Source organism: Castor canadensis, chromosome 17, assembly GCF_047511655.1.
Source record: "Castor canadensis chromosome 17, mCasCan1.hap1v2, whole genome shotgun sequence".
Taxonomy (NCBI): Eukaryota; Metazoa; Chordata; class Mammalia; order Rodentia; family Castoridae; genus Castor; species Castor canadensis.
The window spans coordinates 17,030,020-17,043,913 of NC_133402.1; the positions used below are offsets into that span (position 1 = coordinate 17,030,020).

At 54.1% G+C, this 13,894-nt stretch overlaps 2 protein-coding genes across 2 annotated transcripts; both read left to right on the top strand.

Annotated features, from left to right (window-relative positions):
* The first annotated feature begins 670 nt into the window (after positions 1-670).
* On the top strand, positions 671-8,279 carry LOC141418585 (uncharacterized). The gene is made up of 6 exons (XM_074059824.1): positions 671-829; positions 1,079-1,113; positions 1,940-2,083; positions 2,328-2,483; positions 7,553-8,075; positions 8,193-8,279. Exons 2-5 carry the CDS (start codon positions 1,108-1,110, stop codon positions 7,664-7,666), a joined length of 420 nt encoding a protein of 139 aa, XP_073915925.1. The 5' UTR covers positions 671-829; positions 1,079-1,107; the 3' UTR covers positions 7,667-8,075; positions 8,193-8,279.
* Positions 8,280-10,929: 2,650 nt separating this feature from the next.
* On the top strand, positions 10,930-13,625 carry Aldoa (aldolase, fructose-bisphosphate A). Its single transcript, XM_020158943.2, has 8 exons — positions 10,930-11,056; positions 11,145-11,356; positions 11,858-11,912; positions 12,017-12,177; positions 12,508-12,591; positions 12,713-12,887; positions 13,035-13,234; positions 13,328-13,625. Exons 1-8 carry the CDS (start codon positions 10,945-10,947, stop codon positions 13,421-13,423), a joined length of 1,095 nt encoding a protein of 364 aa, XP_020014532.2. The 5' UTR covers positions 10,930-10,944; the 3' UTR covers positions 13,424-13,625.
* The last annotated feature ends 269 nt before the right edge of the window (positions 13,626-13,894 follow it).

Sequence of the window (13,894 nt, forward strand, 5' to 3'; positions counted from 1 at the left end):
GCTAGTAGACGGTGAGCAACAGGCTGGCGGGTAATGGCCTTCTCCTGAGGTCCCCGGGTCCCCGAAGTGCCTAGCACCCAGTGGGACAAGATGTGAGTGGACTAGGCAGGACTCAGAGCAAATGGTGTTGGCAGCCTGCTAAAGCGTTTGGGCTTTATCCTAGAGTCACTGGGAAGCCCTTGGAGGGCTTAAGGTAGAAAAGGAACAAGATCTGATGTGGGTGGAGGAAGTGACTTTGACAGTGATAACAAATAATAAGGATAATTCCATACAATTAACAATTCGATTTTCTCTCTCTCTCTCTTTTTTTTTTTTTTAACAACATCTCTGAGATCAGCGGTCCCATTCCCTTGGCAGGTCAGGAAACAGACCTAGCGAGGCTCAGTGACTTGGCTGAAGTCACACAGCAAGTTGCTGCGGTGGGCAGGGGTTCAGTCTTTTCTTTGCAGCACCCCAGGACCCAGGCTGCCTCCTCCGACGTCCGCCACCCGGAGAGGGTCCGACCAGGGCGATGGCGGCGAGAATTCGCTCTTAGGCTTCAGCGGCGGTGGGGAAGGCCCGGAGGAGTGGCGGAGGCGGAGGCGGAGGCGGAGGCGGAGGCGGAGGCGGAGGCGGAGGCGGAGGCGGAGGCGGAGGCGGAGGCGGAGGGCCGGGCTTTGGGAGAGGCTGGGCGCGAAGAGGGAGTTGGGTCTCGGCGGCCGCCGTAGCGCCGCGCTCTGGTCCCCATGGCAACAGCCAGAAGCAGCGCCGGGCTTCGGGGCGGTGCTGGCGCCGCGGAGGATTGGACCTCGCGTGGCGCGGAATCTGTGAACCGTCCGCAGCCGGGAGGGTGCGGTGATGGGGGGGTGGGCGCGTGGGCGCGGGGAGCTGTGTGTGGGGACAGCAGGGCGAGCCCGAGCCGGCGGGGACCCGGAGGACGGCGCCGTCCTACCGTACCCAGACCCACGCCGTCCCGACCCGAGGCCGACTCTGGGCCTCGATTTCCCCCCGCCCGGGACAAGGGAGGAGGGGAGCGGGCGCCCGGGTTTAACGGCCTCCCCAACTCAGCCCTGAGCCCGGGATCTCCTCTCCCCCGCAGATCCCCGACGGCCCGCGCTGTCCCGCTCGATGGAAGTGAGTCGCTGCCCGTCCCCTCCGTCGCGGCCCCCAGCGCCCCTCGCCCGCTCAACTTTGCCCGGACTGGGGAGGGGGCTTTCGGCCCAACAAAGACCCATCCAGCTCTGGACATGAGCTGTGTGGACAGTTCAGGGGTGGACTTCCCAGGGGTGGACATATTCGGGGTATTCCTGGCCAGATAAGGAGTTTACCAAGAAATCTAGGGAGACAAAGCATTGAGGACAGAGCAAGCAGCCCGGCAGAGGGGTGGGAATGAGAAAGAGGACGCAGCACTTGGGGGACTGCTAAGACCTGGGTGTGTGTGTCGGGGGGTGGGAGTGGGGGGGAGGTAGGCAGAGCTAGACTGGGGGCTTCGTCATTGACTTGAGGAGTTGACCTGAGTCACTGGAAGCCACTGATTGTAAGGAAAGGAGGGATGCACAGGACAGCTGTTGAAACTACAAGTTAGGAAGAGAATTGGGTTAGTGGTAGTGGAGTCAAGGACCAAAAGATCTGTCTGGAGAAGCACTCTGCAAAGAAGCGATGTCTTGGAAGATGCTAGAATAGCCAAAAAGAGGGCTGATGGAGTGGCTCAAGCTATAGAGTGCCTGCCCAGCAAGCGTGAAGCCCTGAGTTCAAACCCCAGTACTGAAAAAAAAAAAAAAGTATAGTTGATACCCTGACTCACTTTTGGCCATTCCAAACTATACTTTTTTTTTTTGACTCTCTTCCTCCATATGGTGGTCTTGACCCCTCCCTCCCCACCAGTCCTGGCAGTCCTGTTATTCCTGTGTTCCTGCAGCCCCTCCCCTCCTTGTCACCCCTTCCTCCTGTGCCCCTCCAGGCCTCCTCCAGCCCATGGAACCCAGCCCCGACCTCTGTCAGCAGCCCTCCCCTGCTGCTCCCCATCCCTGCCATCGTCTTCATCGCCGTGGGCATCTATTTGCTGCTGCTGGGTGTGGTGCTGCTCACTAGGCACTGCCTGCTGGTGAGGGGCCTGGTAGGGAGCAAAGGGTGGGCTCTGGGGAAGAGGAACCAGTCAATCAGTTCCCTCACCTGCAGGCTTTTACATTGAGGCACCTCTGCCATTTAGTCCCTGCAACTATGTCTTTTGCGGGATCAAGGAGTCTCTCCTCCCTGTCTCCAGTCAACCCTTCTGCCCCTCTCCCAAAAGCCAGCTTTGTCTATCCTACCTGCTGCCTTGCCAGATCCTAAGCATTGCCATCCCCTAGGCCCAGGATTGCTGCACAGACTGCAGCTCCCTCTGCAGGAAGCAAGGTGTTTCACAGTCTCAAGATTGTTGCTGGACCTGTGCAGAAGCCTGTGACTTCCCTCTGCCTAGCCCAGCCCACTGCCTGGATGCCTGCTGCCCCCAGCCCAGCGAAGCAGTGAGTGCCATTCTTCCCCTTGCCCCACAGGGTCCTGGTCTGGGTGCCATCTGTGTTTTCATTTTTTTGTCGTTGTTGCTCTGCTACATTTGTTACTGAGAACCAACTCCAGGCCAGGAAGGGTTCCAGGTATAGTCTTGTGGAGATAGCCAAAAACAACATAAACACCATATCAGATCACTTCTGATGATGAAAGGTACTTGAAAGAAAAGAAAATAGGGTGACAGCTGGAGAAGGGTGATGTGTATAACAGGCACAGCACATAGTCAGCACTTCTGGCAATGACAGATGTGAGGGAATGCCTGTGATTCGAGCACTCAGGAAGGTGAGGTAGGAGGATTGAGAGTTCCAGGCCAGCCTGGGCCACAGGGTTGACACTGTCTCAAAAAAGCCAAAAAAGGACAGGGGGTGAAGTTCAAGTGGCAGAGCACTTGCCTAGCAAGCTTGAGGCCCTGAGTTCAAGCCCCAGTACTGAAAAAAATATTTAAAAATTTTAAAAAAGGAAAGAAAGAAAGAAGAAACAGGGCTGGGGGTGTAACTCAGGGTAGAGTACTTGCCTAACTTGTGTGAAGCCCTGGATTCAATACCTAGCACTAGGAAAAAAATAAAGAAAAAGAAAAAACTCACTTCCCAGGTATTTATTTTGATTTTAGATTGATACATGCTAATTACGTCAACTGATTAGTTTTCAAAACTTGTATTTTTTTCTGATTACAAAAAGTACTATTTACAAAATGTTCAGGTAGAAAGAAAGTACAATTAACTTTCTAAACCAGCTTTGTAATGCACAGTTGCGAGGTTTTGTGTATATCCCTCACATACTATATGCAGTATTGTTACCACTGAATGTTACCATTAGTTGGCAAAAAAATGGAGTCATACCATATAGACTATTTCATCACAACTGCTACTTGCCCTTTAAACTTGACATCACAGTTTGGCCCTATCCATGCCTGAACACATAGCTAGATAAGTATTAGTACACCCCTTTTGCCAAGGAGTAAGCTGGCTTGGGGAAGTTTAGTGGCTTCTCTAACGGCCTTGCATAACAAATAGCCCCAGAGAATCCACAGGGGAGAAGTCTGGCTCACAGAAGACAGGCCATTTCTGCATTTGTGGGTTTAAAGATGTTCAATGTGATTGACCACCCTCTTAGATGATGATTATTTTGGGCTCAGAGTTTTGACAACAGAGCTCCTGCCCTTGGATAGGTGACCTTTTCCAGGAGGGATGGGGATAACAGACCCAGCAAATTCACCGCTTGTCCTGACAGTGCTTGTTGCAAATCCCTGGCAGATGTTTTGAATTTCAAAATAAATTGTGGGGCAAGGAGCGCTCTTCTTTCAAATAATCTGTTTCTGGTTCCCCAGGGATAGCCAGGAGAGTGGCTCTAGAGTTGAGGGGCAAAGGAGACCTTGAATTCTATCTTATAGGAGTTGCTCAATTACAAAATGACTTCTGGCCAGGTGCCAGTGTCTCGTGCCTATAATGCTAGCTACTCAGGAGGCAGAGATCAGGAGGATCAGGTTTGAAGCCAGCCTAGGCAAATAGTTCCACAAGACCCTATCTTGGAAATACCTAACACAAGGGCTGGTGGAGTGGCTCAAGATGTGGGCCCTGAGTTCAAGCCCCAGTACCACAAAAAAAAATGACTTCTGGCCCGCTGTCCTATCTGTCCACACCGAGGGAATAGTCAAATCATTTTCCCCTTAGGGAAGAGACTGGGCTGAGGTTACTGAAAGGAGGGACAGGGTTCTCTCACCTAGCAGTCAAAGCTATAGACATGTCCAAAGCTGGAGCCTTCAGAGTCTGACCCTAGAGTTTCTGCTGGAGCCAGGAAGGGTGGAATTGGGCAGGGTCATCCTGTTCTTGAGCTGCCTTTCCTCAAAGTACACTGAAGTCCCTCTCTTCTTGTTTTCCTATAGTAACAATAACAACCACAAAGGTAACAAAGCTTGGCCTGTTTGACAGTTGTAGACACTAAGGGTCACAGGAACTTGAGGAACTTGCCTGGGGTCACAGAGCTGGGCCAGCCAGACCCCAAACCTGGGCTTTTCTTCTCTCTGAGGGTGGAAGTCCTTCATTCACATCTGCCCCCAATCCACCACCACATATGGAAGGAGTCACTCTGAGGCTCTGGATCCTGGAGGTTCAACAGAAACACTGTAAACAAGGTCCTGGGTCTTTCAGGGCTTACGTTCTGATCAATAAGTAGGCAATTATAGGAGAGTGGGAGAAAGATGTGATGTAGTCAGCTGATGTGCAGCCCTGTGTGTGATCAGGAGCAGGTGAGGGAGTTAAAAGCCAGACCCCCAGGCCCCTCACTCAGTAGGTCTAGGTAGGAATGTAGTTTGTGGACTTTTTAACAAGTTCTCACCTGATTCTGACACCCCTCAGGGTTAGAACTACTGCTAGGGGACCTATGTAATGACAAGCATGGGTCTTTCATTAAGCACTCACTAGGTATCAGACACTGTGCTCAGTTTTTTTCTTTTTTGGTGGTGGTTCAGGGAGGGGTGAACTCAGGGCCTCAGGTTTGCTAGGCAGGTGTTATATTTACTTCAGAGATGAGGAAATTGAGGCTTAGAAGATGAACTCAATAAGGCCTGGGTTTGAATCTCTGCTGCCAAGAGTGGGGCAAGCTAAGATTCAAACCCAGACTACTTACTGGCTCGAGAGCTTGAACTCTCACCAGTAAAAGTGGTTACTGGTCCTCACAGAGTCTAAGGAAAAACTTTCTGTTTTCTTCCTTTTTTTTTTTTTTTTTTTTACTTCATATCTTAAATTTCTTTAAATAACCAAGCATTGAAATTTTGGTAAAAATGTTAATTATCTTTAAATGATTTTCCAAGGGAAAACTTGCGAAGTGAAAAACTCACCCAAGAGCCTACAGAAATGCAAGGGTTAACAGGCTGTGCAGTCCTTGTTTAATGTACTTAAACAGCAGGTTCCTTCCAGAAGCTACTGCTGTGAGAGTCAAGAAATCCATTAGGCAGTTATTAATGACTACATCTAAATCTTTCTGTGGACAGGCCAAGAAATGCTTTTAATACTCTCTTTTCTGAGCTGAGGGCAGTGGGGCCTCTCAGCCACCAGCTCTGTAAAGAGAATGACAGTGTAGTCCTCAAAAAACCCATAGTTTGGGGTTCCCTGGAGACACCTCAAACCACTCTCATCAAACACAAGCAAACCATTTCTCTCTCCCTTTCACCAGGACACTTCCAGCCTGATTCAGACCCCCTCCCTGTAGCTGGCAGATTCCCATCCCTTGCTGGAGCCCCTAGTGACACCTGATCTCCCCAGTCATCTTACACCGCACCCCGAAACCTCAGCTGTTGCAAAGGTCATTCCCCTATTCCTGGCTTGGCCCGGGTCTCTGATTGAGCTGTGCAACTGTGGCTGTCACTAGCTCTGCTTCTGGCCTCAAGGAGTCAATCTTCTGTCACACAGCCATCCTGGGTGTGCCCCACTCCTGCAGCTTGGCCTGACTCCAGTCCATGCTCTGGGCAGTTGCACATCATCCCTGTCCCAGGGCTCAGGAGTATGGCTTGGAAGGGTCAGATCTCCATTCTTGTCTCTTAAGAACATGATGTTCCCTCTACCCAAGAGACAGACCTGTTACCCGGAGCCTAGAGCCCACTTCTGTCTGCCTAAAGAGGGAAAATCCATATGGTCAGATTCATCTACTTATTCAATGTCCATCTGTAACTCAGACACCAGCTCAGTGGAGAACAGGAGGCCAGATCTCTCTGCCCTTGTGGCCCTGGAAGGCAGTAGGACAAGGAGCACAAGCCTGGGGGTAGCCAACCCTGGCCCATTCCAGTTCCAATTCCTACTTGTAGTTCTTCCAGCAAGCCATTCCCTTCTCTGAGCCCAGAGTGCCTGTCTAGCAAGCATGAAGACCTGAGTTCAAATCCCAGTGCCCCTCCTAAAAGAAAAGCTCTTCTCCCCCCACCCCTGCCCTGGTACTGGGGTTTGAACTCAGGGCCTACACCTTGACCCACTCCACCACCCATTTTTGTGATGGGTTTTTTCAAGATAGGGTCTCTCAAACTATTTGCTGGAGTTGGCTTTGAACCTCAGTTGTCCTGATCTCTGCTTCCTGAGTAGCTAGGATTATAGGTGTGAGCCACCAGCACCCAGTTTTAACTCTTTTATAAACATTAAGTTCCAGGCACCGGTGGCTCAGTCCAGTAACCCTATCTCAAAAATATCCAACAAAAAAAAAGGGCTGGTGGAGTGACTCAAGTGGTAGAGTGCCTGCCTAGCAAGTATGAGGCCCTGACTTCAATCCCTGGTACTGCCAAAAATGAAGCAAATATATATATGTGTGTGTGTGTGTGCAGGGTATGGTGGTGGATGTCTGTAATCCCGGCACTCAGGAGGCTGAGGCAGGAGGGTCACAATTTAGAGGCTAGCCTGGGCTACATAGAGAGAGACCCTGCCTCAAACAAAACAAAAACCTACAGAATCATTAAATTTCTTAAAAATATGGAAATTGCCTTTTTCAAAGAAAACTAGAAAGTTTTTTTCAAATCATTCATGAATGGGGTCTTGTGCCTTGCACCGAGTTGGTACTACAAAATGAGTAACGTGCTAGGAGCATGGCTCAGATGGTAGAGCACCTGCCTGGCAAACTTGAGGCCTGAGTTTGAACCTTAGTACTTAGTACTACCAAAAAAAAAAAAAGAAAAGAAAATGTCCTGCAGTTTGGCCTCTGCCAAGGAGGAAATCCATAAAACCCACACACAATTTCCTGGTGGTCAGAAAAATGTGTATGCGTTGGTGTCTATTGACTCGGTGCATGGGCCACGAGAGTGTATACAGCAGACCATCTGTGAGTTGGACACTAGGACACCCAAATTCCTTCAGGGACCTGGGGCCAGATGCTCCAGCTCGTGGTCCTCTCTCCTGAACTCTGCTGGTCAGAACATTGATTCACAGATTAACAGCCCAGGGCAAGAATGGTGGGTGGCAGCTTTTGTTCTACTGGGCAAAATGGGACTTCAGAGCCTTTCTGTTCCCTTTTCTCCTGGGAGAGAAACCAACCCTTCTCTCCTCTCCTACAGGGTTGGGCCCCTCATTGCCCTCGCTGTTGCCCACTCTGTGACTGTGCCTGTGCCTGCCAGCTTCCGGACTGCCAGAGCCTCAACTGTCTGTGCTTTGAGATCAAGCTCCGATGAGGACCCAGGGGCCCTGGCCTTTGGGGAGTGGCCAGCCCCCGGGGCCCACGTGCCGACCTCCCTAAGGGTCCTTAAGACTTCTCTTCAGGCCCCTGAATTACAAATGGCCTGCCTGGCTTGCCCACCTGGGAACCCCCAGCAGAGGGCCTGGCTCTCTTTAGGCAGGACTCTGAGAGCCCTTGGGCGCCTGGACTACAGCGCTTTTAGAGAGTTGGAAGGGAGAGGGCTAGAGCTCTGGCTGGAGCCCCTGTCCTTTGTCCCCTCTCTAAGTAAACTGTTATATGTGAAGGTTGAGGGTGCAGGACACCGCTCACGACAGACAGCATTATGGGAGAACCCTAGTGGGCCTTAAGTATCAGGATATAGGGGTGCCCAACCACACCTTGTCCATGGTCTGCTATTTTAGGAGGTGAGTATCTTGCCTGCATCAGTAGGCTGTCCTGGAAGGGAGGAGGGGATCAGAAGGAACTGGGAGGCAGCAGGAGTCCATCCCACCCAACTCCCCTACTCTTTTCCGTCTCCACAGATTCCTGTCCAAAGATTTGTTTCTCTTGAAAAGCTAGAGCCTCAGTCTGGATTTCCAAAGAAGAAACTTCCTCTGAAGTACAGTGAGTGAGCAGAACCCCCCTCCCCACGGGGCAGACCCAAGGCTTCCTCCTCCTTCCCCCACGCAGGGCCCCACGCTGGAATGAATGTCAGAGGCTTCAGGTTTCCCTAAATATAGGTCCCTGCCGCGGGATCCGTGGCGGGGAAAGGGCAGGGGTTACTGAGAAGGTTGGGGACACTGGTGCGGGGGAGGGCAGAGGCTGCCTTATAACCCAGCCCGGGGCCCCCTGGCTCACTCGCTGCAGACCGCGCTCCGCCGGCTCCTCCGCCTCGCCGCAGGTGGGCCGCTAGCTTGGAGCGGGTGGGGTTGGGCGGGCGAGGAGGGAAGAGCTGGCCAGAAAGAACGCGAGGTTCGGAAGTATCTGCGAGGACAGCTCAGGGACGGATGTTATTTTCGAATAGGAAATCAGGTTCAGGGGAGTTGTTCGCAGGAACTGTGGCCCCGCATCCCCGAGACTTGCTAGGCCAAGCCCTAGCCGGTCAGTTTCTGCAGTCTGGGTCTCAGCGTGGGTAAGGTGACTACCGCCCCGGGCGGAGAGCGCGTGCGCTTGGCCTTCCGTGCCGGGAGCTCTGAGCCCGTACTGCCGCGAGGAGCACTTGCTGGGGCGAGACCCCTTAGCGATGGGGAAGCCCCGCCGGCGCGCACCCTCTTCCGCGCCCTGCGCAGTCCAGCCCACCGGCGAGACCGGGTGACGCCCGACCTCGCCATTTGGTTACAGTGTGACATACGCTGCAACCACGCAGGCCGGAAGCTGGGGCTGCCGGGGCGCGGGGCTGGGAGGGGAAGCCAGCCTTCATCTCTTCTGACTTTTCCACCCTCTTCCCTCCACCTCCTTATCCCCATCTCCGCGGGTGCCAGAATTCCGGCTGAGTCACGGTGCACCAGAGCGCGCCAGCCGGAGAGTTCGGGGGGAGCAAGCGTGAGGGAAGGAAGGGCTCTGCGACCCGCGGGATGTGGCCCGAGTCACGTCCAAAGGGGGCGGGGGAGGAATCGTGTTCTCGCGGCCTCGTCCTCTCCCAGGCGCCGCCTCCTCATCTAGCATCTTGGGGCGGCCTTGCGCATAGTTCCTCGCCTGCTATTGGCCACCTCCTGCGCCCAACCAAGGAAAAAATCCGGCGGAGGGCGGAGCGGTGCCTTTAAAAGGCCCGGGCCGCCGCCTCCCTCCCGCCCCTTCGCCGCCCCCGCGGGAGGTGAATAGGCTGTGTTCTGTTGGAACGCGCCGCAGAACCGAGTCCTGGTGACCGTGGTCGCGTTCGTTCTTCAGTCCATTCGCTAGCCCGCCGCCTTCTGCCGCCGCCCCCTGCCAGCCCGCCCCCTCCCGTGCCAGGTGAGCGCCCCTTGCCACGTGCGAGGGTCAGGGATCGTGGAGAGGATGACGGGGCAGCTACGGGTCGGGGGTCCGCGTGGAGCCCCCACCCTCGCCCCAACATCTCTCCACTACCATCCCCCACATTCATGCTCTCAGCCCGGGCCCTCAGCCCTCCAACTTGCGCCCTCCGGGTCTGCTGCGCAACGCAGCTGCTCCGCGCGCTGAGTCATGGCGGGGGAGGAAGCAAAATGAGATGGGCCATTTCACTTTATTAAAAAAAAAAAAATCAGGGACCCCTGGGCAAAGCATTAAGGCCCCTTTGCCTCTGGAGAGATCCCAACCGGCAGCGAGGGGCTAGGGGACAGCTCATACACCGCCTCAGGGTTCCCGCAACGCGGGTGGGGGGAGGGGTTGGTTTCTGCCCCCTGCAGACCTGGTGCCCCTGCGAGGAGGGGGAACCCCTCAAGCAGCGTCTTATGACCCATTAACACTTCCCGTGTCTTTCCTTATCTGTGACCTTGATTCTAAGCCTGGAACAGCTGCAGCCCCTCAAACGGACTGGAGCATTTTTCAGGGAAGGGGTGGGGCGCGTGCCTCTCTTCTACATCTCCCCTTTCCTTGTATGAGCAGTGGGAACGAAAAACCTTACCCTTCCCTCTACCTGGGCTGGGTTTGCTCCGCTGCCCTTTTCCTGGGCCTCTAATTGCCCTCCTACCTTTTTTAATTCCCTACTTCTAACACCCTGGTTGTAGGGAGGGACAAGTCTGACCTTGGAGTGTCCTTGAAGCCTGGGCCAACCTCGGATTCTTGGGTGGATTGGAAGGGACACCCATTGGCAGTCAGAAGATCTGGGTTCTAATCTCAGATCTTGTGCTGTGTGGCTCCTGCACAGACCTTTCCCTTTTGTGGGCCCTTTCAGATGAGGGTATTGGGGCTCTCTGCCCTACTTATGACCTTTAAATTCTAAACTACTACGTTCGGTTTTGTTTCTAGGAAGGTGACCCTATGACAACTCGCAGGCCAGAAGGGTCCGGCTTCAACGTGACCCACCTATCCCTGGCTCTGGCTTTTTCCTTTCCCCCAGTTGTCAGTGGGCGATCCCACGCTCAGATGGGCAACACCCAGCCACAGACAGAGTTAGGAAAGGTACAGGAGGAGGCAGGCTTAGTATAGGGAAGTCGGGTGTAGGGAGAGCTGGGGACAGGAAGTGCCCCAAGACCTGCTGGGTGTGGGGCAGGGGAGGTCCAGAACACCTGCCCTGACCTCCAGGTAAGGGCCCTGTCCCTAGGAATCCATGGGAAGGCCCAGCTGACCACACCTCCCCATGCCTCCTCTACCTAGGAACTTGCTACCATTGGCACCATGCCCTACCCACATCCAGCGCTGACCCCAGAGCAGAAGAAGGAGCTGTCTGACATTGCCCACCGCATCGTGGCTCCGGGCAAGGGCATCCTGGCTGCAGATGAGTCCACCGGTGCGGTATGGGCAGGAGACAGGGAAGATTGCCCAAGGTTGGGAGGGGCAGGCTGATCCCCTTACCCTCCCATGTGACACATTCCCAGGAAGCATCGCCAAGCGGCTGCAGTCTATTGGCACCGAGAACACCGAGGAGAACCGGCGCTTCTACCGCCAGCTGCTGCTGACTGCCGATGACCGTGTGAATCCCTGCATTGGGGGGGTCATCCTCTTCCATGAGACACTCTACCAGAAGGCGGATGATGGGCGTCCCTTCCCCCAAGTTATCAAATCCAAGGGTGGTGTTGTGGGCATCAAGGTGAGGGGGTAGGGCTTCAGACCACAGGGTGATCTGGGGGTAAAGAAATACAGATTAATAGGTCAGGGGGTGAATACCAGTTGGGGTAGAGTGTTGGGTGGAGTCCACCCAGACTTGAGGAGTTTATTTGGCACTTTTTTTTTCTTGTGGCTCTGGGGATGGAAACCAGGGCCTAATGCATAGTAGGCAAGTGCTCTGCCACTGAGCTCAATTATAAGACCAAGGTGTTTTCCCATTTTACAGATAAAAATCAGAAGCTCAGGGAGGTAAGATGGTTTGCTGAGTTAGTAAGTGATAGAACCAGGTCCTTTTGACACCCAATCTGTTAACATTCCCAACAAATAATATCCCAATGTGTCCTGCTTCACGGGCCTGGGTGCTGTGACTAATGGGACTGTTTATGCACCAGAAGGGGCCTCATGAGAGATTAAGTGAGGGTGAGGGAGAGGGGCACTCTAGAGGATAGGGTGCTAGAGATCATTGCCACCTCTACTCCAACAGGTAGACAAGGGCGTGGTGCCCCTGGCAGGAACCAACGGCGAGACCACCACTCAAGGTGAGAACTGTTTGGCTCCTTCCCCTTCCCATCCAGCCCACCCAGGCTGGTACCATCTTGGCAGGAGTGAATGGAGCGACACATATTGTCCCTTTCTCTTCCAGGGTTGGATGGGCTGTCTGAGCGCTGTGCCCAGTATAAGAAGGATGGAGCTGACTTTGCCAAGTGGCGTTGTGTGTTGAAGATTGGGGAACACACCCCCTCAGCCCTCGCCATCATGGAAAATGCCAATGTTCTGGCCCGTTATGCCAGCATCTGCCAGCAGGTGGGACTGGACTGCAGGTCCCACTTCATTTGGCTCCAGTGCAGGCTAGCTTTCCACCCATCTGCTAAGATGCCTACCCGCCCCCATTGCGATTGCTCCTGGTACCTAGCAAGCAATGGGCTGCCCACGGAGGCTACTTGGCGAGGCAGAGGGGCAGAACAGGAATCGTGTGGGCAGATCTGAGATGCCTGATTTTGCCAGTAATCCACTGAAGGCTTTGAAGCCTGAGTTCCTGTCATCAATAAGATAAGATCTTTGCTAATGGCTGTGGGAGCTATAGGTGGGGTTTCAGATTAGGAGGCCTCACTGCTCTGTTCCTCCCCCTTGCAGAATGGCATTGTGCCCATTGTGGAGCCTGAGATCCTCCCTGATGGGGACCATGACTTGAAGCGCTGTCAGTATGTAACCGAGAAGGTAGGTGGCTTGTCTGTGTGACCAGTGTGGTGTGGAGTGGGCTGGGGCACTGGGCTCAGTTCCTGGGCTAACCCCTGTCCTCTACTCCACCCACCCACACCTTGACCCTGTCCTGCTTCAGGTGCTGGCTGCTGTCTACAAGGCTCTGAGTGACCACCACATCTACTTGGAAGGCACCTTGCTGAAACCCAACATGGTCACCCCAGGCCATGCCTGCACCCAGAAGTTCTCACACGAGGAGATTGCCATGGCCACTGTCACAGCACTGCGCCGCACAGTGCCCCCCGCAGTCCCTGGTGAGGCCTGTCCCCTCATCTTGCCTGCAGAGACAGAAGAACCGACCACAACCCTGATCCCAGTTGGTCGGCTTTTCAGGGAAGCTCCTAGGGGCAACCCAGCCAGCTGACTAAAACCCTCCCCTTGCTTTGGCCCTTGTTCTCCAGGGGTCACCTTCCTGTCTGGGGGGCAGAGTGAGGAAGAGGCATCCATCAACCTCAACGCCATCAACAAGTGCCCTCTGCTGAAGCCATGGGCCCTGACTTTCTCCTATGGCCGAGCCCTGCAGGCCTCCGCCCTGAAGGCCTGGGGTGGAAAGAAGGAGAACCTGAAGGCTGCCCAGGAGGAGTATGTCAAGCGAGCCCTGGTAAGGTGGCTTGGAAGGTGGGTGGGCAGGCGCCTGGTGGGTGGAAGGGGCTCTGAGGAGAGACATTCTCACTTGCCTCCTCTTCCCTCTTAGGCCAACAGCCTCGCCTGTCAAGGAAAGTACACCCCAAGTGGGCAGGCGGGGGCTGCAGCCAGTGAGTCCCTCTTCGTCTCTAATCATGCCTACTAAGCCATGGTGTTCTAGGCTGCCCCCACAACACTCCAGGCCCCTGGCCCACCTACTTCCTCTTGAGGAGGGGGCCTCATTGGGGCTCCAGGCTCTTTCCCATCACTCTTGCCTCCCTCGTGACTTTGGTGTGTGGTGTTGTCTGTGAGCGCTAACTCCATCACCCCTTCCAGCCCACTGCCAATAAACAACTATTTAAGGGGGAGTCTGTTGTCCATGTCTGTGATATTTAGGGCAGGGGTGAGCCTGGGGAGGTGGCTGAGTCCAGAAAAGGAAAGAACTCTTTTGTGTTCATCCTTCCTGGACAGAAAAAGGGGTAAAGGGATTGAGGTAAGGGACTTCCTGCTTGATAGGGTCTTAGAGAAAGGCAGAGAGTTTGTGAAGTTTTCTTCTAGCCACTAGGTGCTCCACGCCTTTTCACCACCTACATCCGATAGGGCTGGAAGTTGTTCCCGGCTGTGCAGGTGTAAACTG

Bases quoted from the DNA above. Each gene is read 5' to 3' on its own strand.
- LOC141418585 (XM_074059824.1), top strand. The intron at 2,084-2,327 runs GTGAGGGGCCTG...GCCATCCCCTAG, and splicing joins TCACTAGGCACTGCCTGCTG to GCCCAGGATTGCTGCACAGA. The intron at 2,484-7,552 runs GTGAGTGCCATT...CCTCTCCTACAG, and splicing joins GCCCCCAGCCCAGCGAAGCA to GGTTGGGCCCCTCATTGCCC.
- Aldoa (XM_020158943.2), top strand. From the start codon at position 10,945: ATGCCCTACCCACATCCAGCGCTGACCCCAGAGCAGAAGAAGGAGCTG. The intron at 12,178-12,507 runs GTGGGACTGGAC...TCCCCCTTGCAG, and splicing joins ATGCCAGCATCTGCCAGCAG to AATGGCATTGTGCCCATTGT. The intron at 13,235-13,327 runs GTAAGGTGGCTT...CTTCCCTCTTAG, and splicing joins AGTATGTCAAGCGAGCCCTG to GCCAACAGCCTCGCCTGTCA.